The sequence below is a fragment of the Cottoperca gobio genome, chromosome 8 (assembly GCF_900634415.1).
Source record: "Cottoperca gobio chromosome 8, fCotGob3.1, whole genome shotgun sequence".
Lineage (NCBI taxonomy): Eukaryota > Metazoa > Chordata > Actinopteri > Perciformes > Bovichtidae > Cottoperca > Cottoperca gobio.
In genome coordinates this window covers 6,201,691-6,227,037 of record NC_041362.1, presented here as the reverse complement: position 1 = coordinate 6,227,037, position 25,347 = coordinate 6,201,691, and the positions used below count along the sequence as shown (strand labels likewise).

The following is a 25,347-nucleotide window of genomic DNA, read 5'->3' as shown; positions in this document are numbered from 1 at the left end:
TGCAAAGAAAACTTGAGAATGAAGTTTGCGATGATCAGCAGATCCACCTGGACCGCTTTATTTTCTTTTTTCTTTTACATCACCATTTTCATCATCATCATCATCATCATCATCATCATCAGTTTATTTTCCAGATGATATTTCAATTTGTATTACTATCACTTTTATCATGGAAATCTGTTAAATCATTGCACAATTTGTTCTCAAAATGTGCACATACAGTAGCGTATTTGAATGACCATTTTCAATATTTCATATTTACTTTTAAAACTAGTTCAAATGAAGTCAAGAAGGAACCGAACATATACATACATTTATCCAATACATACCTAAAGAAAATAAATAGATATCGTAAAAAATAAAAAATACAACTGAAAAAAATACACACATTTTACAAATTGATCCCCAGGCTCCCAACCCCTGTAGGTTTATCATACAGATATATATATTTTTTTAAAGACACCTCATATCATCTTCACCACCAAAAAAACGTTTTTAGGTCATTGTCGTTTGTTTGACATGCATCGTAAACACAGAGGCTAAAGGTTTTGTTTCCTGGGCTTCCTCGGGCTCGCCCTCTCTCCCTGCCTCTCTCTGCTCTCACCCTCCAGAGAGCTCTTGGTTACTGTTATGGCTTGTGTGTGTGCAGTAAAATGACCGGCTTCTGTCCATCTTTTCAGTTTCTTTTCTCTCTCTCCTCCCTGTGAGTCGCTGTTTTGTCTCTCTGCCATCATCAGGAATACCCAAGACCCTGAGCTGATGATTACAAGTCATGAAGTGCGACATTGTGGAGGGCCAGTGAGGAGTCTGACCTCAATGTCATGCCTTCCTAAATATATGTAACGCTTTGGTACCACTTTCTAATAAGAATATACTTCAGGAAATATCTTTTATTAATGACTAAAGCTGCATTTTGGACCACAGATCTAACGTCTCATTATTAACGTGTGACTCTTTACATGAAGTTCCTCATACTTAGCTACTAAATTCTGCAGTTATAAATGTCAATATAATGTTGTGATATCGTGTTTTTTCCCCATAAGGTAAATTATGTGATACTTATCTAGAAAGTATTAATAAATGATGTATTAAATGATGTTGTAATCATGTTAGTATTGCACATGGAAAAAGTTGCGAGACTCCCAGATACGAAAAAGAAATTGGAGAAGATCAAAGAGGGCTGACTCACTTCCTTTTACTTCCTAGTAAAAAGCACCAAAAATGCTGGATCCTACATTTCCCATAATGCAACTAAGTAGTGTCTTAGAACTCCTCCAGCACCACAGAAGACATCATACAACTGTTTTTACAGGCTGAGAAGATCTACTCATGACAGGTAAACTGAACTTCATGTGAAAAAGAAATTGTCAGAGTTATTAACTCTTTGTCAAGTACGCCTTTTCAGAAAGTGGAACCAACACTAACTTTATGGATTTCCTGCCATCGACATCATGAACACGATGCCTCTGTGGCCTCGCTCCACCCTGTCCCATCCATCTCTGTGCCTTTGATCTCTATAATGGGGTCCCTTCAAAAGAGATTACTCAGCCTATCGGCTTTCAAGGTGCCAATAGACAAAGCATGAGGAGGGTCCCTGTGATGTGGTCGGAGACAAACAGTGGTCTGAACTCGGACGTGTTTTACTACACCACTCCGACCAAGTGGGGACACTCGGTCCCCTCTGACGGGCCCATAGAAGCCGACAATAGAGCCAACATGGCTGACACTGGACACCGTGAGCAGAAAGGAGAACACTGGTGTTGTTTGGAGTTGAAACCGGTTTATGTCCATCCGGCCATTTCCCCCAATCAGTTTACAATTTTAATTTAAATCTAAACTTTACGGTGAGGTTAACTTCTGCCCCGGCTCTTCTTTAAAAACACCTGTTGATGAGCAGAAGTTATAAGGCGACACGTTTAGTTGTTGTTTCAAACTGTAAGAGAACAAATGGCAGCAAGTAGTGGTTTCCTCTGAAGGTAGGAAAATGAGCCCTGATATTGCCAACTCTGCTGACTGTGTGCAGACTCCGACAGGAATGAAGAGAGGGGGAAACCTGCGCGACCGGCACAAACCGACCCAACATTGGTGTTGCACCTCCGTTATACATCAACCCCACAGCACAGTCACTCTGAGAGAGGAAGAGCAAAGACAGGACGACAGGAAGAGAGAGACAAAGAGAGAAAACAGCTGATCCCATTCAACCTTCTAAGTCTGGTCGGAAAATACATTCATACATTCTTCATGTCATTTTCCCCTTTATTCCTTTGCTTCTGTTATTGCAGAATGGTCAGACCGATAGATTTATTTTTAAGTTAAATGGTTATATTCATTGCTTCTTTCTCCGTGGACGAGCGAGAGGATCCTCTAGTCCCAATCCAGTCAGCGCCCTGAGGAGAGAAAGAGCATTATTCCCACATCATTGCTTCCGTGGCCTGAATTCAAGTCGGCCCAAATCCCCACAAACCAAACCCACTAATTAAAGATGTTAGGAGGACTGACACCTAAATTCCCACGCTCAAACCGATCCACCTCAACAAACAAATACATAAAACAATGAGGCTGAAAGAAATGTGCCAGGCATATGTGAAAGGCATTGCCTCACCACACAGATAAAACCCCATGGATTTAAACAGTACTCGACAGTTAAATTAAAGTGTGTTCTCACCTCAGCCCCTCAACAGGAGTACGTCCTCACTGAGGCAGATTCACCCCGGGCACCAGAGCTGGCTGTGTAGGAGAGCGGGAAACAGACACAGACGGGGTCATTATCGTTACTGCGTGCCTTAAACAACACTGACCTTCCACAGGCATTCCTATTAAGAAGTGGAATGAGGGATAATAGTCTTCCTCTGTACTTTGAAGCGTCTGTTTCTTGTTATTGCTTGTTCCTTTGCTAAAGGAAAGAGAAAATTCCTCGGCCAAACTAATGGCAGAGTAGCGCGAAAACAACCAACTGCTGTGTTGCGTGCGACTCTGGTTGTGCATTTGCAGCATCTTAAATAACATGGCTGAGAAAAAGTGTTTCTGTTCAAGGCTCATTTTGGTGATGAGGTTGATCCAACCTCGCAAACTCGAGCCATGTGGTTTCTTGACAACAACAAAAAAACAAGTTTTATTTCTCAGAAATGTGTGGCTTTAATCTCAGATTATCCTAAAAAAGGAATTCCACACATTTCATTTCAGAGAATATCCCAAAATAATTCAGGTTATCCTTCTGCCTCTTCCCCTCCTTGGTTTTCTTTTCTGTTGGTGGTTTTGAATCCTGCACACTAGTGTTTTATTTTTTTTATGTTCTTTTCGGGGACCATTAAAAAAAAAAAAAATCACAGTAAATATATACAAATATATGAATGATCTGTGTGTAGTTATATTAATTGCACTGTGGGTAATTAATTGTTCTAAGTGCTTGGTATTCAGCCCTGTAGGTTACATAGACCTTTTGCCCTGACTCCTGTCATGCTCTTCATGTGAGCGGCGCGATATAGAGTAACAGGTCTTCACACATCGTCTAAATTGAGACGCGCCTCGAGGGCTCGGAGGAGCCGCGCAAATGTGAATATGAGAGCGAAGGGGTCATAGGTCACGGTTCGTACTCACCATCACTCTGAACCTTTCTCAGGGTAACGGAGGGCGTGGAAATGGCTGAGGCACGGAAGTTAGCAGGCAGGGTCTCGGCGGAGTCGGAGGTCACGCCCCGTAGGTCTTTCTCTCTAAACATCTTCCTCCAGGAGGGCGAGCGGGTGAACGTCTTCACTCCATCCTGCCACAAAGACAAAGTGTGTGAACATCACTTCATCAAATCTGTATTTTCTTCTTATTTCTTTGGGCTGATTTAGCACGCTGACCTCATCAGGTCGTCTGTCGGTTCCCATGGAGAGGAGGGAGTTGTACTCTTGCTCCAGGAGCTGTCTGGCCTGCAGGAGAGAGGTGACGCAGAGCTTTGAGATTCGTTTGGACTTTGCAGATGACACATTTTCAGGACGGGTGTGCTTTGCTGCCATTCATTAGTTCATGTTTGAATATCATGCCTGCTTTAAACCAGCGCAGTTGGAACTGGAAAGGGTCAGAAGAGGCTTGTTACTGTTAAGTATTGTTCAGGAATTTAAAGCCTTTATTATAGACCGCAGGCTGGAGCCAGGAAATGATGCAGAGAAATACAACGAAGGTTCCTGGAAACATATCATACATATAAGATCAAAGGACATTTGACTTATGTATTCTTTATGACAAAACCCCCCACTTATTATCCCAAATATTATTAAAGCCTGACAAAAGTTAATCTGCCTTGCTGACATAAATAGAGGCTACAATTATAATTTAATGCTATTAAAGACGCTTTTTAAAGCATAAAAGAATAAAGTTAAGAAGATGTAAAGCCTTCGTTCGGCAAAGGAAATTGTCCTATATATTGTCCTCCTCCACTTGGATGTTTCATCACTGTGCAAAATAGTGTATGTGCAGAGTTTGTCTTTAATCTCAGTTTAACAATTGGATGTTTGATGATTTTACGCCGTCACAATTAGTTTGGAAGCCAATCATTGTCCAATAAGCAACTTAAGCTGAAAGAAAGTGTGAGTTTTTTTAACCAGGTAATTGAAGTCATTTCATATGTGGTCAAACTAAAGCTGGCGCTCCAATAGTCAAACGGTTAGTGTGTATACCATATAACCATAACGCTGATGATTCAATTCTGGCTTGGCACATCTCTCCATGTTTCTAGTCGACACTCAAATATATTAAAAAAAGAAAATGCCAAAAAAATACTAATCTAAAAAACATGCTTGGAGGTCTTTACGTGCGTAACACTCTCTTCTCTCCCCACTACAGCACTAACTCCACTTCATACAATACCTGTGTGTTCTGATTGGGGATCTGCAGCAGCAGGGCCAGGTCAGTGTAGTCAAAGGTGTCGTCTAAAGCCAGCAGAGACCCATGGACGCCGCTCTCGCGCAGGTTGTCGCCGTACTCCTTCAGACCGATATTCTGCACCCAGCACATCACACGCTCATTGGACCACACCATCACATCTGGGAGGGAAGAAGAAGAAGAAGAAGAAGAAGAAGACGGTGAAGAGGAGGCACCCATCTGCATACCGTTTTTAGAATCAGATCAGGTTTCCTAACGTTCTGCTCACTTCCTGAACTTCAAGATGGATGAAACATGCAGGCTCATTAATGGTCTTCTGAGAAGGTTAAATGACCTGTTAACGTCTGATGAGTGATCAAGAGAAACTGTGAAATCTTCCTGCTGCACTTATTTATTCTCTGACAGGTAAAGCTTATTATTCGAAAAGACCAAAACTCACACAATTCATCACTTAAGGAATTCTTCTGTGAGGCAATCAGCCAAGATAAACTCGCTGTAAATGTACAACATGTGTATTCCAAGGCACAGCGGTGGGAGAGGCAGACTTACGGGATCGTTTAATGACTGCGCCTGTTGACATTTATAACATTTCTAATCATTATCCAGCCAAATTGCACAGTTTATAATCTCTTCTAAGTATGAAGAGAGGGAGCATTAAATAAGGGGTGGTCCAAATCCTGAGAAAGTAAAAGAATGTTACGGTTTATTGAGTTTGGGAAACAATTTATTTTCTATTTTTATTGCCACGTACGTTTAAGAGATGTAGTACAGCAAGTGGCACTGCAGCTGCCACTATTAATACTTACATAAAATAAACAACAATCTGGTGGGAGGCCGGGCACCAATACTGTTCTCTATTAATGTTAATAAAGCAGCTCTTCAAATGAAACCTTGTAAACGTGAGGTTAAAGTACATGATCTGTATTCTACTTTGTGTACAGGACACTTTGTATTGTTTATTATATGATGATTGAAGGGATACACCTTTTAGTAACATGTCCCTCATTCCTGATGAGTTCTTCTGTATAGATGAAGCTTTTGTTTTTGTTTAGCTTGCAGCAGGAGACGAAATGATTAGTTTGCAGTGAAATGTTAAGACGTTACTTGTTTGTGCATGGAACAATACATAACATAACTAACTGACTAATAAGTCTAACAGATAAATACATAAAGTGACAAAGTAATACTGTGTAATAATAATATGCTTTGATAAAAAATGAATAATAGCAAAAATTGTGTAAATAATGAAACTGGATATAGCTGCATGGGTTTATATAGTTCAAAGTGAGGTTGACAGGGTCAGAGAAACATACTGAGATGATGGCCGAGAGAAAAGGGGCTCACCTTTGTTCTGATGAACACTCTCTTCTCTCCTCCTCTCCAGCTCCTTGCGATCATAGTTCAGACGCTTCAGGCACATGATGCCGTAATGCAAACTGACCCTGGGAGAAGTCAAAGAGGGTTGAAGCGGGTTAACGGAGGGTGTGTTTCCACTCATCTGGACTAAAAAGGCATCAACACAATCCAACACTTTTGACCCCGGGACTCTTTAAAAAGAAAACTTAAAAGAGGTCCTGGAGACACACACCTGAGCAGTGTCACAACAACAGGAAGTCTCCCTACACGTCATGTGACACCTAAATACAGAGAGTGAAAACACGCAAGAGCCGAGCTCTACCTGTGGAAGCTGTCCACCATTTTGAGCTGTCCTCTCAGCTCCTTCTTGGTCAGGTGGTCCAACATGCGGGCATCCACCAGGGACTCCATGAAATAGCTGCGGTATAGTGGCAGGCCCAGGCTGGGCAGCCAGTCGTTGCCCACCCACTCATGATTCATATCGCCATAGGCCAGTATCTGGAGGGGACAACCACAGATGATCAGCGCTGATTCACGCTCGGCTTCATATCTGATGCTAGTGCAGGTCAGCAGCTCATGACTCACTGCGGTTAGTCTTACTAGAGATATAACTAATGACAAATATGCATCACGTTGTGTTAATTCGGACTTGTCAGTTGATCCTTACCTGATCCCAGCTGAACTCTTTGAACTCCTGCAGTGCCGAGGGAAGAGAAGAGGCAGACAGACAGAGACAGAGCCAGAGAGAGTGATGTGGAGGTGGTAAGAGAAAGGGGACCAGGGGTCAAGAGCAGTGTGGAGAGATAAAGAGATGATGGAGGAGAAGCAGAGGATGGAGCAGCAGCAGCGGCAGCAGGAGAAGAGGACAAAAGGAAGGAATAGTGTGTTAGTGAACGGGTAATTAGTTGGAAGCAGTTCACACTGAAACAGCAACCAGAGGGAGTGAAGAAGATGCTCAACACTATGTCCTGGGCCCACAAAGAAAGAGATATAAAGTGGTAGAAATTCAAAAAGTGAAATAGAGAGAGACAGTGAGAGAAAAGGGAGAGAGGGGAGAGACTCATCAACATGATTCAGACCGGACGAGAAGCTTAAAATAATTCTAAATAATAACGAAACACATAGAAGAGACAGAGACAGGACAGCAGGGGCACTAACCGGAGGCTTGGTGGCTGCGTTCAGGGTCTCCATCTCTGCGTGGGTCATCCACACGTTACTGGTCGACTGTGAACGAGAGAAAAGTGAAGCAGTGAGATAAAAACCACATATTGCCTTGCCTGCCTAAAGAACCGACTCAACGCTTTTGTTGCAACAGAAAAAAGCCACATCACAAGACGTCGGCCGACCACCGCAGCAGACTGCTTTCTCATCGCCATGGTGATTTTGATGAACAAGCGGTTCAACCGGTTTACGTAAACTGAAATCTGTCGAGCAGAATTGTGTGAGTGAGTGAACACATTAATATGATTCCTGCTGTAAAGAAATACAAAAGCCAAGCGAAGGATTGGGAAAGCCAAGGCCATTTGTTCCAAAGTAGAAGATGGCTTTTGGATATTTGTGACTTTATCTTCCTTTTAACAGGAGACATAAAACGCAGAAGCACAAATGCATGTGCGTGCAACAGTTTTACTACATTTTTCAACATCTGGTTCGTCTTTGTCGCTGTGTGAGAAGGCAACATTTGTAGAAAATGTAGCCTCTATGCCAAGTTTTGTTTATCACCACCAGTGGAGTTTACTGTCATTCTCTGAGGGAAATACACTCATGACCATGTCCTGACATCATACCTATTTGATGTCAGTTTTTTATTTCTGAATGCTATTATTAGTTTCTGCTGCAAGTCTCCAAACAGGGATCATTAACATTTCAACTGACACCTGGTTGAACATGTACCTCATACTGCTTATCCGCCTGCTCTATGCTCTGCATGGAGAAGGCTTTACGACCTGAGAACGTTTGCGGTCATAATTTCACATGAGTGTGTTAAATGTGTGTGAGTCTCACAGAGCGGGTGCTGGCCGGAGCAGAGGGGCTGGTGAGTGAAACCATCTCCTGGATGGCCAGCCGCAGTTTGAGGCGGTGAAGCGGGTTACTGATGCCAATCTCCCTCTGGATCTCTGTGTCAGACAGGTTGGCCATGATGGCGCCACTCTTCACGTTGGAGCGACAGGCTGCAACGTACCACGCCGGCATTCCCACCCACAGCTGGAGGGAGTCAGACCACAGATTATATAGATAAATGGTATATGGTTTCAAATGACGTTCTTTAATTATTATCTCCCACTCTTTAGGTTTCTGTGATGGCACAGTACCTCCAACCAAGAAACAACGGTGGGTCCGTCCCAAGATGCAAAGGGAAGTCCTTGGCGACATGCTTCTTCCAGTAGCTCATGCCTGGTAAGAAGAGGAAGAGTTACATTTTGGCGCTATTCAAGAGAGAGATCAAAATATGTGGCAATAGACAATTTCTTTTGGTCAAACATATCCTTATGGAGGTAAATGAAATGCACAATGTAATGGCTGTAGAATGAGAGCATCAGCGTTTCCATTGGTTCCCTATAAGCCTCGCTTTCACTCTGCAATTCTGTCTGCCACCAGCTACGATCTCCTGGGAAAATGACGGCGCTCATTGCCACTTTATTCTGACAACCAACAAAAATAGGGACATAATTCACAAACTTCTTCTTGCTGCGACGGTCTTTATCTGCTGGACCCAGAGTCCCAGACTTGTTTATCCCCATCGGGTCTCCAGGGGCCATGTCTTCAGAGGGTGTAGATGCTGGAAGAGACACAGTGAGGTCAAAGGTCACAAGAATGAAAGATAATATAGATATGAATACTTCGCATCACTGAGTCAGTGATTAAAAGAAGATGCTGACAGTGTGGATTACTGATATACAGTCAGAGTTATCCTCCATCTGTTTACCAAGAGAAGATGATCCATCCCGCCCAGGTTGGCCCATCCTTCCTTTCTCCTTCTTCCCAAAAAGCCGACCGATGGAAGACTTGATGCTTTTCTTCTTACTGGACTTGTGGAGAGAGTCTTGGCTGCTGTTGGAGCTGCTGCCATCTGCCGAGAGACTGGAAGGGACAAAGGAAATCACTAAGGGGGGGAAAAGCCCGATGAGGATTAAACCGTTGTATTTGATGTATTTAATGTGCGGCTGCCTTACCTGCGAAACTCCCGGGGGTCATCGAGCATTGCTCCTGGATGGGTGAGGGTCATCCTTTCCAGTCGTAGTGCGCGAGGAGTGGACGGAGGCGTCGAGTCAAGAAGAGCGAGGGACCGGTCATCATCTTTGCTGTTCTGAATTACCAAACGTAAAAAGAGCAATTTATAAAAACATGGAGCGCTTGGAGACATTTCTCCAGCTGAATCATTAAAAACCTGGATGGCTTGAAATGATACTTTTACCACAAAGTAGACCAACTCTTTCAGGCTACAAACTAAACTAATCTTCCAACCAAAGTAATGTCTCTCTGAAGACAAACCACACACATAAAGATTTGTTCCACCACCTCCGCACATATTTTTGAGAGGCAATTATCGTGTATTATTTTACACAAACAAACATGGACGGTAAACCAGCAGCAGAAACAAAACAAGTATTAATAACCTGCACGCCAATGCAATCCAGTAGATTGTGAAATCCTTTGGTTATTAGTTGCCCGTTGATTAAATATGTGTTAGTGTTAACAACGTTTGGCACCCCAGTATAACTCCAGTGTACTGTAATGTTTATGCATTCACGTATTGACAGAATAATCAACTAATCCCGACTGGGAAATTCCCGTGAACGCCTCTTCAAGTCGGAACAAAAAAAGCTCCACCTCTCGTGTCAAGATGTCGACGGCCAAAAACTGTTATTACGCCTGGTAATTATCCGGGGTCCAACAATTATTGCTTTTACTCCCACTTTCAACCCTAAACATAGAAAGTGGGACAGGGTGTACCCATTGACCTTTGACTTCTGTCTCATTTTGGTCACTATAACTCAACGTTACCGTCACATTTGAGTTTTTGACGGGAGCTGTTGTTTTTAGCTCCATTACTGTCCTCAGCTGGTTTTTATCTTCCTCCTTCATAACTTGAACCATTCTGTTCTGAACTCCCACATGAGTATCATCACTTCCACCTCACCGCTGACTGCATGTTTGACGTTCATTTTTTGAAATCCGGCCATTTCGGAAATGCTGCAACCGCCGTGCCTGGCACCATCCATCATGCCATCCTACCAAGCACGTGAATCAATCTTACCCAATGTAACATGCTGCTGGTAAAGAATAACCAAACTTCTCTGACCCTGTCTGCATGATTTACTTGTGTTTTATTTACATGACTCACTGTCTGGAGGAGCTGCTTGCATAAACAGGGAGATGGGATAGAGAGGCATGATAAAAAAGGTTAACACAGGACAGGAATAGAAGCCGTACTTGTCTATCAGTCTCGCGAGCCGGGGAGTGAGGCAGGCGAGGGGTGGAGTGTCCAGAGCTGGGAGGGGAGGGAGAGGCCAGGGTGGAGGATGTGATGGACGAGGGGATGAAGCCCCGTCCTGTGCTGTCTCTCCCCAGGGAGGACGGAGGGATGGGCGGACTGTCCAAAGCCACGCTGACCCGGTTCTCAATCTCTTCGGCCCGCAACTCCGTGTTCTCCTTCTCCTCCTGGATTAGTCTGGGATTGAAAGTGGAAGGTGAGAAAAAGAGGACTGAAACATTTAGATTGTACTTAAGTAAAGATCATCCAACAATAAACAGATCAGGATAGACTTAAAGGAATAGTTCCACATTTTGGAAATGTTACAAATAGTTTATTTTGAAGCTTTTTAGTTGAGTCAACGGATCAACTGTTAGCTGTGTCTGTAGATAAACAGATTATCTATAGAACATGTGAACATACCTACATGTGCTCAGAATATTCTCAACTAAAAAGCTGTTGAAACGTTACAAATACTCAAGAAACTATTTGTAGGTGGACTACCCAAAGAAAGTGTTACCCTCATGTCTGTATGATAAATATGATGCTACAGCCAGCAGTCAGTTAGCTTAGCTTAGCATAAAGACTAGAAACGGGGGGAAACATCTAGCCTGGCTCTTTCCAAAGTCAACTAAATCTGCCTCAGCAGCCTATAAAATAGCTAGTAGTTCAAACTAACTCTGACTCCAACAGGAAAATGCTGCTCGAACAAGCACTTTTACCTTTGGTCAATTTTGCTGATGATGCTTTTACTTAAATAGAGGCTTGTAGTTACATCGCTACTGGTCCTTAAATACTTCTTCCACCACTGCAGTTTTTCTTCAGCGTGAGAGAAGTGCTAATATGTTTATATTTGAGGCTGTAGTATGTGTTGGTGTTGTATCAGACTGTATTATGTTGAGAGGTGTTTCATAACTTCCCTCCCAGCTTCCTTACTTGATCTCCTTATTGATGGCCTCCAGCTGTTCCTGCAGCATGATGGCGAGGGTCTGCACGTCCGTCTGTCCAGTGGGGGACATCAGCTCGGAGCCAAACAGAGTCTCCCCGTCGTCCTCGTCGTCTGAGCAGCCCACATCCAAACCCGGCTCGAACCCAGTCCCCAGCAGAGCCCCGCTCTCCCAGTCTGGGTACTGCACACAGAGAGCTGAACTGTAGTTCTTCCATGAAAAAAACAAGAATTTCAAATTATGTTATGTTCCTTTTATCATAAATGTAATATCAACCTACAAGTGACAGAAACTCGAAGTCATTCCTCATTCTTCTACCTCTTAGAGTTGATTATACAACCTCTCTCAGCCTTAACTAGCTTCCATCAGAAATGCAAGAAACGCTTATTTCTTTTGAGGTTGAAAGAACCACAGAACTGAATTTATTGCAGGAATGATCAGAGAGAAACAGAGGGAACACATTTCCTGATGTTAAGGACTAGATATTGTTGCATATTTGGACAGTTTTTGTTGTTTAACAGAAAAGCTACTGATATTTCTAAGGTTTAAAGTTCAGGAATATGCAGATGGGTGAGAATGAATCTGGGTTTTTATTATTGTGGGTCTTAGGAATGTTTCTCACCTTGGTAGAGTCCTCTCTAGCGGAGCTCCAACGGGGCCGATGACTTAGCCTGACCATGCTCCCAGTGGAGGCGTTTCCAAAGGGATCCAGGTGAGTGGTGGAGCCTGCTGGGAGCGACCCACACCCGTGGGAATACCTCAACTCCAGAGCACTACCTGGCAGAGAGCGACTGGGGAGACGGAGGAGGAAAAAAGATGATAAAAAGTACGACGAAATGGCAATTATCCCTACAGGGTGAATAAGATTGTGGCGGCTACTACAGTGAAACAGAAAAACACATAAACATAACACAGCTGACAATATAAAAACAAAAAAATGCACAGTAGAAATATTAAAGAATAAACTCAAAATGTCCACAAATAGTAGAATATGATAGTAAAAAGAACAATACATCCAATATAAAACAATACAAAGAATATAACATGTGCAGAAAACTGGTGATTTATTTTGATGTAATGTGTGAAGTGCATCATATTCCCATTAACAGGTTTACAGAAGGCTAGAAGTGTCAAAAAGTGCAGATGAGTGCAATTTGAAGTGTTGGATCATGTATGTGTGTTTGGGCACCCAGCCAATCAGTGTGTGTCCATATCAACACTGTGTCAGCCCTGTGAGTGCTGACAGTGTTAAACGCCTCCAACATGCAGTGATTTATCGACAATGTCTGACAAGATAAGAGACACAACACTGCCGTCTTTACAGTCAGGCATGGCTGACGGCGCTGGAGACTCTTTAGAGTTTCACTGTCTGTGTCTAAATGGTGACAAACCTGGAATAAGAGCCCCCCTGCCTCGCTCTCAGCTGATCCAACTCCAGCTGAATCCGCTCGAGCTCCACTATCAGCTGGTCCTGAGGGTGGCGAACAGACAGAGTTGGTGAAAAAAGGAAACATATGTCTACTCTACTTAACTTTACAGCTAAAGGAACTGTAATGTAGCTAAGAGTGAAGCCTAGAGGCGCGATCACCTTGTTTGCCAGGAGATCATCCTGGAGTTTCTTCATGTTGGATAGTTCCTCAGAAAGGGCATTCTGGAGGTGGAAGAATGAGAAACTTTATTACTGTAAAATAAGTATATTCTTAATAAGAAACTGGACAGCAGGGTCACTGAACAGGTCTTAATGTAGGATTGTGTTATTTAAAGCTGCACAGGAGAACTGGGAAACATCATCATGAACAGATCGTTTAAAAGAGGCAAAACCCACATTCTCTGTGCTCAGAAAGTGCTTCGGGTGAATAAAAATAAGGGAAAATGGTTGGAAAATGTAAATAAAGTGCTGATAATGCACTAAAGGGAAGACAGCGAAGAGTTTGTGCTCCAAATGGTGTTTTTATTCAAAATCTTCACTTACCAAAGCAGCTGCACAACACTGTAATAATATAATGTCTGGTTGTAAATGCTGCTGGGAAGTTTAATCTGTATCAATGCATTATATTAATGTGATAATATGTTTTGTATGTACAGTAAGTAGTAACTAGATAAATGCAGTGCAGTAAAGTACAATAGCTCCCTCTGAAATGTAGTGGAGTAGATTTATAAAGTACTCAAAATTAAAAATTGTACTTAAAGTAGCTGTAAAATAAACATTCCTTGCACCACTTTTCTGGATGTAGGATTCCTGGCTGTTTTGATTCAGCGGCTTTGAACTTGGAATTTATTCAAGTCTTAACCGATCACTTCCTGGAGGGCAGAGAGGTGCGTGAACATACCTGACACCAGGACTTTATTTGGGGAAAAGGGACACATCTTTAGGGTCTTGATTGGGGGATTGAGACATTTTCTGCTGCAGCTTTACGAGGTTCAGGTCAAAATGAAGAGCTGCTGTGAATTCTGGCTTATGTCTGAGCAGTTCACCTTTTCTTCCAGAGCGGCCATCCTCTCCTTCAGATGGAGCTGCAGCCTCTCGTTGGACTCAGACAGTAGCTTGTCCACCGTGTCGGAGAGACGCTTGTTGTGTTCATCGTTCATCCTCTCCCTCTGCCTCGCCTGAGGGGGAGAGAGCGAGACGGTTGAGAGCGAAATAAAAGAAAAAAGGAGTGCGAGGAGGGTGGGAGGAGACTTAATAACAAGCATTCTGCTTGACTGAGAGCAACAAAGATTTATATCTCAATGTGCTCGGTCAAATAGAGGGTTTGGAAAATGTGTGCGCCTTTGTGAAGGCTGACAAAAGGAACGGCATGAAAGAGGGGGAGGATGAAAACAGAGGAAGAGAAAGAGAGATGGAGAAGCAAGCATGACTCACCCTCTGTAGCTCCTGGTTCTTCTCCTCCAGTTGCGCCTCCATCTGTCGCAGTCGCTCCTCAAAGTTACCATGACGCTTCCTCCGCCTGGATGATTGGAGAGGGAGGAAGCGGGGTTAAAGCCTGAGCCGTGTTGCGACACTAATACAAATTAACACAAAGGAAACAGCTTGTTGACCGAGTCTACCAATTAGTTACATGCCTGTACAGATCGCAGCGTAACAGGAAACTTTGTTTGCTTGTATCTTACAGGGCATTCATCTTATCCTTCCAAGGAAGCCGTCTTGCCTGTACATGCAAGAAGTAAGCGTGGCTATTCAGGAGGTTTGGCTACCTGGAGAGGAGTTCTTTTGGCATGAATGCACGTTGTGTTTACAGGAATGCTGGAGGTTAACATACGAGCAATTAAATCGGTCAGTCATAAAGCATTTTATGTGGCATGAAGTACAGTTCCTGACGTGTTGAGCGCCCAAGGATCAAATAGCTGAGCTGAATCTGTGCCCTGAGCTGGCTTTCATCTCAAGATCGTTTGCTTATGACGTACTTGCACCACTAGATGAAGATATTTGGTTTTCATCTGTCATTTCACACACACGCACACGCACACACACGCACACACACACACACACACACACACACGCACACACACCACACACACACACACACACACACACTATCAAGCAATTGTGTCTGTGCACACATGCATGCACATATTGCTGCTGTCAGGTGAACGTATTGCTATTCTAAAACTGTATGGGGATAAAAAAATAAAATATGCAGTGACACAGTCTTCTAGGCTGTCAGATAACTCAAAAAGTGCACTAACAGGGCTGGTTTGGTTTGGTTGGTTACACACATACACATGCATGCACGCAACACACAAACACAAACACACACACACACACACACACACGCACACACACACCTTGTTGAGTGCTGCCACTCTCTGGGCGAGCTGGGCCTCGATCTCAGGCAGCGTCTCAGCCCTCTGCAGAGTTTGCTGCAGCTTCTGTTTGGCATCATCCAGACGCTCTTGAAGCTGACGGTTCTTCTCCTCGCTCTGCAAGTAAAACAGGATGAGAGGCAGTGGAGGTGAAACTCCGAGCACGACATTGCAGAGTTTAGCAGACATGATTAAAACCACCGGGAGGGGAAGAAGAAACTTTGATAGCACGCTCTGTGTGCCAACATGAAACATAGCCAAGCTGCCAATCAACAGCAGAAACATGGGCACACACGGGGATGAAAGAGACTTTCCCCACCTGTCTGTACAGAGAGTCTTTGCTGGCCAACTCATTCTCCAGTTTATCTTTTGTGTCGTGGAGAGACGTCGCCTCCCTCTGGGCGCTCAGGTACCTGCAAACCAGAACAAAGCGGCAGACAGACGGAGCAGTGAGCGGAGCGCGTTTTGGAGGAAGGCAAAGAAAGTTCACGGAGAGACAACACAAACCTGCGTTCTAATGTGGTGATTCTCTCCTCCATGTCTTCCCTTTGACAGAGTGCCTGGGAGAATTATAGTGAAGAAAAGTATGTTAAGATTCTGATGCAGAAACAGAAAGCAAAGAAGACGAGAGAGAGGAAGTGGGATAGGGCAAATGTCAAGTTTAAATCATCAAAGGGAATTCACTGGGCATGAACGGCTCGTACCTGAAGAATGATAATGACTAGTTAATAGTTGTTGACAGCTTTCAGAAGCTCCCACTTATGCGGTTGCACAAGTCAGAGACAGGGGGGGAGGGCAGGGGGGAGATAAAAGAGCAGCGAGCGAGGAGAAGCAGTTAGAGGTGAAGAAGGCTCGACTGCCCCTCCTCCCGAAAAATGCCCCACACACCTTCAATCAGCTACCGGCACATCAGCCGATTACCGATGGCACTGTCACCATGGCTACAGTGTAGAGGCTCTGGTGCGTACAATAACAGGCGCTGCTGCCAAGTAGGCAAATGGCTTTGTTACCATAGCAAACTGTTACATATTTCTGTGACTGAACAAAATAGACTCTTTGTGCCAATGCGACAGACACACATGGTGGCGGTTTATTGTCTGTCAACAGCTCGGCGAGTCTCACCTCTTTCACATCCCTCTGTAGTTTCTGGTTGGCCTCCTCCGATCGAGCCAGCTCCCTCCTGGCGGACGTCAGCTGCTCCTCGATCTCTCCAACCTGACGGGAAGTGAGAGTGTGGGGATACAAGGCTGAGTGAGCACACATCATTTTCTGTCCGTTAGCATCTCCTGGCTTGTGTTTGTTTTGGTGAAAGCATTAGACCATAAGAGCGTCTCCGAATCGAGTACCTGTCTGCACATGAGAGCCAGTCTCTCTTTCAGCTGTCCCAGTTCCGACCTCTGTCGCTCTATCTCGCCCTCTCGCTGCCGGTCGACGTCTGCGTCTTCCAAGATGGACGAAGGTCCGTTTGGAAGCCGCTGAATAAGAAAATTCACGTAATGATGTAGTGGTGTCAATACATCGCAAACATTGATCTCTTGTTATGGGTTACACTTCATGTGGTTACAGTTTTGGACCTGTTGGCATGACTGAAGACTCTCAGTCTTGTTACTTTTCAACGACTCTTATAGACGGTTGAGAAGTTCATCTTTCAGTTTGTATTTTCAGGTTTCGACCGTCCCTCTGAGAGCACTATAGGTCCATCAGGGATGTCATCAGTAACAGTAGGCTATAGGTGATTCATGCTGAAACATTACATCTAACAGATCTCTGCTTTAATTAACTGGATTCATCATATTTACTGGAGGAAGTGATTTCTTGGTGTGAACCACAAGCTTCTTTATGAGGCGTCTACTTTTCTGAAATTGTTTAAGAAGGCGTCCCATTACCTCTTTGCCGTTTTCTAGTCCTTGCTGCCGTCGCTTGATTTGTTCCCTTAAAGACAAAACCTTAAACAACACAGAGGAGAATCGTCACTCATCACTAATTCACTGAAACCTGTGAAACAGAAACAGAAACATGGACTCACCTCTTGAGACGAGGTCTGCAGCTCTTCCTCCAGGGACGCCACTCGCTCCAAAGCCACCCGTAGTCTTTCCCTCACCTTCTCATCCAGAGCTTTGTGGTGCTCGAACAGAGATTTGAGAGCTTTTAGGACCTCTACCTCGCTGGAGACCCCGGCTGGGGACTGGGCCTGCCTCTTCACCACGGTCATCCTCAGGCTTCGCTCGTGACGGGACACCAGGCACTCCAGATGTTCCAGCAGCAGCTGGAAACACATGTGGTTCACATACAATAAAACCTCAGTGCACTTCTTATCTGCTATAAACAGTCTCAGATGATTAGAGTTCATATTCCACTGTGAATTCTTTCAGAAGAATCAGACCAGAACTTTAATCAACCAAATAAATAAAGAAGATAATGTTAGTTAATGATGTTAACTAACAATAATGTTTAACAGACGTATAAGTGCACTGACTCGTGTGTTGTTCCTCTCCGCCTTCAGCTCTGCTATCTCCTCCTCTCTCTCCAACAGCTGTTCCCGGCAGAGGTTCAGCTCTTTGGTCAGCACTGCAAACTCCTGCAGGGTCACAAGAGGGAGCTGTTATTGACTGGATGCTGCTGAGGTCATGATCACAAACACTCATCAAACTGTATCCGCGCTGTACTTTCACACAATTCCCCAAACCTGCCCTGTCTGCTTTCGATTGGGGACTTCCTTAATTTCCCAGAATGCCTCCGGAGAGCGGGGGAAAACTTGGTTCAGCTGGCTGGTTTTACAGGTGGAGGGATTAGTAACAAGCTAGCAGGGGAGGGAAGGTTCCCAAGCCTTAAGTCTTCTTTTGTTTTGTTTTTACTTTTTAATTATGAGCATTTTCACATTATAAGGACAGTAAGCAAATAAGAAAATACAAAAGCAAACAAATATGAAGTCATGGAATGATCACTTGGGATTTAGAATATTGCACACGGTACACACAATTATTATGAAAGATCTGTCTCATAGGAGAAATAAATGCACCATTTCTTCAAGCGTTTTTCTCCAAATTCTTTTTGGAAGATCTGCTCTAGTGCCTTGAGATTGCTTTAGTGCCTTGAGATTGCTTTTAGCTTTGAAAGGCGCTTCATAAATACAATCTTTTATTATTATTATTATTATTATGTAAGTGTTCAACAACACTGACAAAGAGAAGGGCAGGGAGACTGTTGCACTTGATGCTCGCAAGATCTTTAGGAGGTTAGTATCATCTTTACTCAGCCGTCAGGGATAAGTCTAAGACAGAGGGATGTAAATGTTGAACTAATACTAACAGCCGGGTTTTTTTGAGGTGATTGTTTCCAGAAAGTCAAGTCTTATGTCTTATGGCTGCGCTGCATTAAATCTGCACTGTCAGTAAAACATTTTTATTTCCTCCGTTGCTTCCTTAATTGATTTCTTCCCTGTTTGATTGATACGTGTTGAGTCAGAAGGTCAGTAAAAAGGCTGTTACCAAACTACATGGCACCATCTCTGCATGAGGTAGGCCATTTCTCTGAAAGGATACTAAGCACACCAGTAAACACACACAAAGACTGCAGAATGTAACTTTTGCTGCCAGTATTTTCCGCTAACCCACACAGCGCAATTACCTACAGTGATTGTATTACATTAAACAAACATGCACAGACATGCAGCTACGTTTCAACTGAAAGAGGAAATCTCTCCACACAGCAGCTACAGTACAATCTTTGCCATATCCACCAGTGTTCACACTTAACGGCCAAAGGGAGTCTTAAACTAGGCCTCGATATAAAATCTAACAACCAGGTTTATTGCACGTGCTGCACCTGAAATTGGTTTAATTGCGCAATAACCAGGACTGGCTGTGCGTTTGCCCGTCATTAAAACAAACGCCTGGAGGTTAAACGAGCATGAGAGGAGCTGGAATGACGCCAGCACTAATGTCTTATATTTCCAATTGACAGCAGTCCAGTAAAATTGTTGTGATTTTGTGTAATTTAATCCAATTATGTATAATGTGACGTTAGCTACATGATCGTTATGATAAAGATCTATTGCTTTTAGTCAAATTAAATGGTGTCTATGGCAACAAATCAACAAAGAGAGGATGAGTGACATCATGGAGTACAAGTCTAACTTTGAGCAGAGATGATGTCTTTGTTTCTGTAACCGCAGCCCTCCACTGAACACGAGATCAGATGCACACATACTGTCGCACGATCGCTCGCCCATGCACTGATTGTCCTCTCTGCTCGTGTGTGATGGTGGCGTGATACACACATGACACAGTACACGACCGTCCTCCGCCACGTGTGTGCCCAATCATGTGTGTTTAAAGAAAATAAAAATAAATAACTGCTTATGCAAACGAGTCATTAAAGGGCACTGATGCACGGCGGTGCTGCTGTTATCTTTGCTCTGTGTTCAGTTTACCCACACAGGCGCTTAAACAGGCGCCTAAACCTCACACCCTCTCGCAGCCAAAATGCATTTTCAAAAGTACGGCATGTACAGTCTGTAACAAGCTTCTACACTCATGTGCTCACTGGGCTGACATAGGGGAGGATGGAGAAATACGTGAAAGGAAGAAGCTTATTTGAAAAATGGAAGTAGGGAGGATCAAGGAGGAAATTGCTGTGTACAGATGGCATGTTCTGGGCCCGGAGGATATCATAATTCTGGGATTAATTCATGTAAAAGATGGAGTGAGATGGACCTCCGGTACCAGACACTTTCTAGATTCCTCTCTCTTTCGGGCGGCGGCATTTTGGTCGATGCAAATCATTCTGTGCTGGCATTCACCTTTTTTCTACTCTCCCCCATCTCCCCCCTTCATCCATTTCAATCTCCCCCTGTCATGATACACCACATCTAAAACAGACTCTAGAAGCCACCTTATTAGTATGCAGCAATATGCAAATAGCCTTGATTTGTTAGTCTCTGTGTGTTTCATATCACCAGGTTTTTCTCTCTCTGTGTGCCATGCTGTCGCTCTCTCCATCCCTTTCTCCTATTTTTCTCTTTTGGCAACGTCTAACACACACAGACGAACCTGGTGAACTCATCTACTGTAGAATGTATCACAGCGCTCCATGTGTTCCTCTGTCAGTGTGTGTGTTTCTGCAGATGTGTGCACCGTATTGATCTCCTCTCGGTGAGGTAATGTGGCTCTTTAATGTCCAGTCAGTCTCCGTTAGAATGTGCAGCGCTGCTACGTCTGTTATTTCATTTTTGATTTTTCAGGCGTAACGACAGAGAAAAATAGGCACTAACAATGAGGGAGGCATTATCGCCGCCCGAGGCATCCAACAATGAGTCCTGCCTGAAAATAGAGATGGGGCCCTTGTATGTTGAGTGGAATTATAAAATGATTAGTTCTCGGGCGCTGGGATGTGGGATAATATGATAATTGGCTCCTGTGCTACAGGGGCAAATGCAACATTTTTCCATCAGCTCCAGGTTTTAGATGGTGCCAGTTTTACCTTTCCATTACATTCCAATCACAGAACTAGGCGTCCAAAAAGTGTAATCATCTTTGAAAAACCAAGAAGGTTGTTTAACAACTGTTACCGCTGCTCTAAAAATATTTTGAAGAACCCTCAGACTCTTCTAAGAATCGAGAAGAAAAAATATTCTGACATCTGCACGATAAAAAAAAGAAGATTCTTAGCTCGTATCTCGAGTTGCGACTGTATTTCCTTATTCAAACAACGAGGGTAGCTTGACACTACACATCTCCTTGCTCAATTTATATATATTATAAATATATTATAAATTATAAATAAATATATTATATATATATATATATATATATATATATATATATATATATATATATACATATATATATATATATATATATATATATATATATTATATATATATTAATATTTATATATATATTTATTTATATTTATATTTATATTTATATATATATATATATATAAATATTTATATATATTTATATTTATATATATATATTTATATATATATATTTATATATATACATATTTATATATATATATATATATATATATATATATATATAACTGGGGATACGTTTTAGGAAAGCTTTTGTCAATATACATTACTTGCAACTCAAAGACAACATACCAACAGCTACAAGCAGCAGTCCCTGAAGTAGCTCCTCCAGCATCATTAAATAAATCATTTGACTACAGTAAAGTACAGTTTTGAGGTATTTGTACATGAGTATTTCCATTTTGGGAGACATTGCTTGTAGTTACTTAAATTCAACATGTAATAAACGTTTAAATAATCTCTGTCATATCTCAGCCTTATTTTAGCTTCAAATTTGGAGCATCATCGAAAGCGTTTTAATGCGAGAAAAGAAAAGTGATGTTGATGTTGGAGATATGATGGTTTCCATCTGTGTTGCTGTACTTTAAAGTCCCCAGCAGAACAATAAAGGAGTCAGACTCAGCGCCACCTGGACCGGCTGCAACATTAAAACCCTGCTAACAGGTTAACACATCAATAATTCAACACTGTGAAAGGAACCATTTTCACTACGAGTACTTTGGATACAGAACAAGATTCTACTGATGATACTTGTTTACTTTTACTGAAGTCAGATTGAGAATACAATAGATCTATAGTTCTCTAATTTTCTTTCCATTTTGGATTTGATGCTTTTTTATACAGTAAGAAATTGATTCTAGTACTTCAGCACTAACACTGCTGCTCACAAGGATCAATCTGGAAGTGAATCTTGTGATCTGGTCTTCTTATGTTGCAGATGACAAAAAATATATATTTTGTGGGACTAGTGTGATTGTATACTTGTAAATATGATCGCTGTATATGTAGATGTGTGCAAAGGAAGTACTGTAAGTAAGAGATTTCAGATAACATGCTTAGCTTCATTAGACGTGATCGTGATGCCCAGCCTGAGCCACAGTTAAGACTTTATGCACGTCCTAAACTAGTATCTAGTGTCTGAACTTAAGCTAGCAGTTCACCTTAACTACACATCCAGGTGTCAGTCAACATATTAAACCACAAAACAAACAGAAAGTTATTACCAATACTTCCATCTCAACCTTCACCCAGACTATTAAAGCTAACAGCAAATATCTTATGGTCTTTTTCCTGCTCTAATAAAAGCATAAAATACAATCTTTCTATCAAAACAGCTTCTTAACAATACAAACGTCTCATCTCCCATATTTTAAGGAACGATAATGCTTCAGTCATGTGTGCAGTGCAACGTATCCCTGCATTATAGTGCACTCCTGAAGCCACACTTTAAGGAATACTTCACCCCCAGAAGGACCATTTGTTCATGCTGCGTTTAACAACAGCACCCCTATTTAAAAAACATCCATTTGTTAAGCGCGGCCCCCCCCCATTTATTTCTATTTATCAAGACTCCATTTTTGTATTCTTCGTTCACCGCAGAGGTCTGCGGGAAAGTTTTCTTCACAAATTCAAGGTAACAGAAGGTGAGTGATGTACAAATGGTCCTTTTGGGGGTGAAGTATTCCTTTAAGTATAATAATAATTCCCTCTCACAGACATAGAGGCTGGATTATAAGCAGTTGAGCTGACATTACAGTGTTAAAATATTAAAACAGCATTATGTGACGTCAAAACTTCGGGTGTTTCAGGTGTTTCAGCAGCTCCTGACCCCCTCAGTCCTCGTACCTGTGGCAGGGCGATGGACAGTTGCCTCTGGAGTGACTCCTTCTCATGGCCCAAGTCTCGCAGACGTAGGTGTGCCGTCCCCAGACAGTCCTGGGTCTCCCTCAGGCTATCAATCAGCCTCTCCCTCTCCGTCAGCATGTTCACCATCAGGGACTCCAGGTTGCCCGTGCTGCCCCCCTCATCGCTGCCACCACCCCCACTACCACTGCTGCCACTGCCGCGGGAATCCCTGCTGCCGTAGCCCCCTATGCCTCCCACCCCTCCAGTCCCTCCTCCGCTCCCCGCCGGGGAAGACGAGCCTCCTCCGCCACTGCGCCCGTCCTCCGAGATGGTGGGCATCACCTCGCACATCATCTTTAGGCCTGGGTGTGAGAGGCGTTATCTGAGAGGCTGTCTAGGACACTTGAGCGTAGCGTCTGGCGAACCACTGACTCGTCATCAAACGGCCAACAGTTACTCAGTTGGTTATAGAGTCTTTCCTGTCACGATGATTGGGTAGCAGGCAGGAGACACGTGCAGGGGGGGAGCTCTGTGAATGTGTCAGTGAGAGAAAAGTGTGGAGAAGAGGATGTGTGATAAGTTTTGGTGGATTGAGGGAAACAGTGAAGGGTCTGCTGGGGGTGGAGGGCTGGAGTGGGGGTGCAGGGGTAAGAGGGAGAAGTGCAGGTTTGGTGGATGACCTCTGACCCCCGGCCCAGGCTTCACTGAGATGTGAGACGAACCTGGAAAGAGAAGAAAAGGAAAGAGAGAGGACGTATTTTTAGGCAAATGTGTGAATAATGGGAGTTAAATCTGACGGAACAAAATGATGGAGGGAAACAAGATTTTATATATATATATATATATATATATATGTGATCTCTCATATCATCATACATGTGATTCATCCCTACACACACACACACACACACACACACACACACACACCTTTCTCAGGTGTTTCTTCAAACCTCATAGAAAGAATAACCATTGCTATTGCAGCAGAGCTCTCTCTTCCACTGACTGGCATCGCGATACTCAACGTCTGGAGTAATTCATCCATCAGTGCATGTCTCGGCTTTATGTATCCGAGTGTCCACATAGTCATAATGGGGAAAATGAATGCGGATGATGTACGGAAATGAGTCATGAATGGTAGCTTTACCTCAGCAGCCTACACAACGCTGTCAAGCAAATACAGAACAATTATCAGGCCTGTAGGTAGCAGAAAGATGCGGCGCTGTTTCATACACTCATGTGGAAAAAAAAGGGTGTCATCATGAATTGTAATTACGGGCTGTATCCAGGAGGAAATAGGCTTCTTTCTACGGCTCCGGAAACCCATCTGTAAAACCTTCTGGGTGAATCAGTAGGCTTATTATCCTCAGTGTGTCAGGGCGGGAAATTAATTGCTGTTTTGACAAATTAAATGGCTTAAATAGGGGGAAAACAGCCTATTTTTATGCATGTAGGGCTGTGCAGGATAGCCCCACACCGCTATAACATCATGGTAGGAGGTGCCAATCAAGCTGCAAATAATGAAGGCCTAATTAACACATTCAATCAGAAGATATCATGCAATTGGATTATTTTTAGTGATATGATTAACCTAAATGTCGGAAAACGGTGCGCCGCTTTGGCTTTATTCCGACTGCAAGGCGTCTATTTCCTATCAACACCCCACTGCCCCCCCCCCCCTCCCCACACCACCCTGCCTCCCCCCACCCATAAAAACAGCTGGACGGTCTAACGCACGGCTAGATCTGTGTACAGAGCATTACAGCGGATTTCAGCCTCCACCAAACGATGTGTGTGTCTTACCCTCTCCATGACCGACAGAGAAAGGAAGTGAAGGCGCATCGTTGCCCGGTTCACTCCATCAGAGCACCTGAGAGACGGAGGCTGCAGCTTATCCCCGTTACAGCCCGGTTACCAGCCTGCCCCATCCCCTCCCTCTCTCTCTGCTGTGGGAGCGACGGAGCTCCTCAGCTCCTGCGTCAAGCTACACTTAGGAAACACAGGGAACATCCGGTCTAGATTTTCAGAGTAAAATGTGCAAGTATGCAAACAGCTGGTCTGACCAAAATACCACAAATGTCAATGTGGCATGTATTAAGAAGACATGACGAAGCCAAGCATGTTTGAAAATGACCCAATTAACCTATATACTGTATTACACAACCCACCTATAGGCCTATATCGATTCAACATACGCATTAACATTTTAATTTCATTACATATATTTAAAATAGTAT

At 43.3% G+C, this 25,347-nt stretch overlaps 1 protein-coding gene across 1 annotated transcript; it reads right to left on the bottom strand.

Moving 5' to 3' along the window:
* Window positions 1–83: 83 nt before the first annotated feature.
* Window positions 84–25,043, bottom strand: ppfia3 (PTPRF interacting protein alpha 3). Its single transcript, XM_029437692.1, has 31 exons — window positions 24,914–25,043; window positions 23,114–23,835; window positions 17,924–18,025; window positions 17,474–17,713; window positions 17,334–17,393; window positions 16,794–16,922; window positions 16,570–16,662; window positions 15,955–16,007; window positions 15,767–15,860; window positions 15,428–15,564; window positions 14,507–14,591; window positions 14,119–14,250; window positions 13,232–13,294; window positions 13,035–13,114; window positions 12,266–12,434; window positions 11,633–11,826; window positions 10,657–10,894; window positions 9,396–9,529; window positions 9,149–9,303; window positions 8,902–9,001; window positions 8,535–8,616; window positions 8,227–8,427; window positions 7,381–7,446; window positions 6,890–6,916; window positions 6,545–6,720; window positions 6,211–6,308; window positions 4,852–5,027; window positions 3,846–3,914; window positions 3,598–3,760; window positions 2,666–2,727; window positions 84–2,387 (listed from the first exon to the last, which is right to left on the bottom strand). Exons 2-30 carry the CDS (start codon window positions 23,465–23,467, stop codon window positions 2,675–2,677), a joined length of 3,723 nt encoding a protein of 1,240 aa, XP_029293552.1. The 5' UTR covers window positions 23,468–23,835; window positions 24,914–25,043; the 3' UTR covers window positions 84–2,387; window positions 2,666–2,674.
* Between the last annotated feature and the right edge of the window lie 304 nt (window positions 25,044–25,347).